Here is a 2,850-nt window from a genome sequence, read left to right as displayed (position 1 = left end):
GCCCTATCTTCTACCCACCTCTGCCTTTTTTCTTTTTTGTTTACTAGGAAGTAGTTTTCTGAGGCGAACTTGTATGAACTGAGCTCACAGAGCAAGTGCAGTCTCACACTTGCTTCCTCTTGAAACGTTGGCTAATGTTAGCAGCAGAAGGAACACCGCTTGCTGAAAAGCAGCTATACAGGGAAATCAAGTTAAAATGTAGACATATTAGCACATTAAAGTGCTTTTGTTGTATCTTTAAGCCTAGAGGCAGGTCATTAAATATGCATATCGCTAGAAAGCAACTGTCCAGAAAGATAAGGTGGCTGAAAATATTCTCTACTGGGGCAAGCCTTCCATCTGAGGGGTGAGAGGGGGCAGCGGCCCTCAGGACGTGGTTAAGGGAGGACACTCCCAAGGTGGACGTTCGCAAGCCACCAGTGACCTGCAGTTGTTACAGTACTTTGAGCTAGGAGGAGAGAAAAGGTAAAAATACAAGTATGGCTGTTGTTGCTTCAGCCGGGCCTTAATTACCAGACACAAGAAGCAGTTCAGAAATCTGGTCTCTGTTGTTGTAGAGGTCACCGAATCATTAACATCGTCAATCTGGCAGTAGCTAATTTAAATAGCACCTGATGTTGCAACGCCTCCCTTCGTTCCCCCAGCCAATCAGATCCTGGCTTTGGCTGACAGATGGTCCCATAAATGGATGTAAAAAGGGGAAGCTTCGAGCCAATTTCAGCAAGGCTCTGTTCAGTTGTTCTTATCTACATCCTAGAATCGGGGGTTTCAGCTCAGTGCTCCTTTTCTTCCTTTTTTTTTTTTCCCCTCCCTTTCTCTCTCCCCCACCCCTCAAAAATAATTGATTTACCTTACAGTCATCCACACTGTGTCTTGTGGATCATTAGAAATATATAACAATTGTAGTCATCCAAAATATCTATCCTGAAACCTTTGCAAAATTTAAGAGAAGAGTCGAAGCTCCGCGAGGCCCAATATTTGCCAATAAGAATGGTGATGGTAGGTATGACGAGATTTATCATCCGTTGTTTGTGTGGCTGGAGGGAAGAAGAGAAGCATGTACACCTTGACCAGTCGGATGCTCGCACAAGAGTTTAGTTCTCTGCCGCTGTTTGGCTCCTGCATGTACTATCCGTCTCTTTTGTGTAGAGAGTGCGGGTAGGTCCTATTGAAAAGCAGTGGGGAGAGAGACTGCCTTTTTTTTTAAAGGTCGTTGTCAATTTTGCCTTCAAAATAAAGGCAGAGGGGGGTGGGCTTGAAAGAATTGCTGGTTTGTTGAAAGAGGTTCTATTACACGAGACCTAATGGCAAAAGAAAGCTTTTCTTTTTCGAGGGGACGAGGGGGTTTGTCTGTGTGCTGGGTTTTGAGGGGCTGGGGGTGGCTGCAGCAGGGTTAGAGATCTCTCTCCATTTCCGTGCTGGAAATTCAACCCTCCAGAGGCAGCTCGTGGATACTGAACGTTCAGATGGACACTTGTGTTTCGGGGGACTGCGCAGTCAAAACGGCGAAGAGTGATTTATTTGGGCTTCGGTAAACGCTGCATCTTGTATTTCAAAGAGTTTCCTGTCATGACCTCATAAAAAAGAGGAGGCGGCTTGTATGTGTAGCAGTGCCTGGCGTGTTGAGTTGTCGCTTCCTTCTCTGGGCAGCAGCTCTGTAAGAAGGAATGTCAGCTTTTACATAACGTTCCTTTCCGCTTTTGACACACTGTGTGAGGTCCCTCTTCTTCCGACCACAGATGGAGTGGAATGGCTTGGAGATGGTAAGTGAAAAGAGGAAGGCAGCTTGGAGGTTCCAGCCGTGGGTGGGTCGGTGGGTGGGTGTGTGTGTATGTCTGTAAGGATGGTGGACTGTGCATCGTAAATCACTGTGCAGATCGTTTGTGTGTGTGTGTGTGTGTGTGTGTGTGTGTGTGTGTGTGTGTGTTTATTAGTATTTCTCTTTTCTCAGAGCCAGAATACATCTCCAAGTGTAATGGCACTGCATGCACACACAGCATACACATTGCCTCTTCTATCGAGCACACATTTTAGCCAAGCAAGATTGGTGTCTCTTTTGACAATCCCAATGTCACCGTCACTGCTGGCTGCCGTGTCCACCGCCTCTGGGAGCCTTCACGTGAATTGCACGACTGTTCAAGTTAAAGGCACATTTCGTTTTCAGTCTCATGCTGGGAATGATGGGGACGGCTGGAATGAGGGGTGGAGGAGGTGAGATTCAGTACCACCAGATACAATTGTGAAGCATGACTTTTGAATGTGGTAGGGAAAGTGGAAAACCTTTCAGCCAAAGTAGTAAATCTATTTTTAGCACCATCTTTTTTTTTTCGGGTGGTGGGGGGGGGCGGGGAGAAGAGGGGTGTCAACCAACCCAGGGATAAGGGAACAACAAGTTATCTAAAATCAATGGCGAGGAGGGTATAATATGCCTGGTGGGGCTTGATCAAGGGCATTGTAGCCAAGAGGGATTACTTAAACCCCAATGAAGGCCGAACATGATGGTGGGACAAGAGGGAACTAAAGGAAATAGAGGAAAGAACTAGGAGGCAAAGGACATTTATAGAGCTCTAAAAACAGGCATGTACATATGTAAACATATAACGATAGGGAAATAGATCTATGTACATACATTTATATGTTAAATATAAAGGTAGCAGATGGATATTGGGCCTCCACTCAAATACTCCCTCATGCAAGAACACTTTGTTCTAATAACCTGACATTCCGTGATGCTCACTTTCCCGACACAATCGCTGAAGACAAAATGGGTGCATAAGCAAATGTGGTGAAGAAATCTTATGGTACCTGGCTATCAAAAGATAAAGCGTCTGGGGTCTTAAAGGCTTGAAG

At 45.6% G+C, this 2,850-nt stretch overlaps 1 protein-coding gene across 4 annotated transcripts in view; it reads left to right on the top strand.

The window, feature by feature from the left end:
• Nucleotides 1-2,850, top strand: part of ELAVL4 (ELAV like RNA binding protein 4) — a 109,084-nt gene that overhangs the window by 2,648 nt on the left and 103,586 nt on the right. Inside the window, exon 1 of one of the 4 annotated variants that reach the window (XM_004699440.4) lies at nt 733-999. The exons of 2 other annotated variants lie outside the window; for them this stretch is intronic. In XM_004699440.4, coding sequence (XP_004699497.1) covers nt 991-999 — 9 coding nt within the window. In that variant the 5' untranslated portion in view covers nt 733-990. Of the gene's footprint in view, nt 1-732; nt 1,000-1,489; nt 1,764-2,850 lie in introns of those variants that run through there. One more of the 4 variants, XM_030886110.2, reaches the window with a different exon arrangement.

The sequence above is a fragment of the Echinops telfairi genome, unplaced genomic scaffold (assembly GCF_000313985.2).
Source record: "Echinops telfairi isolate 266 unplaced genomic scaffold, ASM31398v2 ScPeMD7_443;HRSCAF=831, whole genome shotgun sequence".
Taxonomy (NCBI): Eukaryota; Metazoa; Chordata; class Mammalia; order Afrosoricida; family Tenrecidae; genus Echinops; species Echinops telfairi.
The sequence above is the reverse complement of the archived record's forward strand: the minus strand, read 5'-3'. Positions and strand labels throughout refer to the sequence as shown.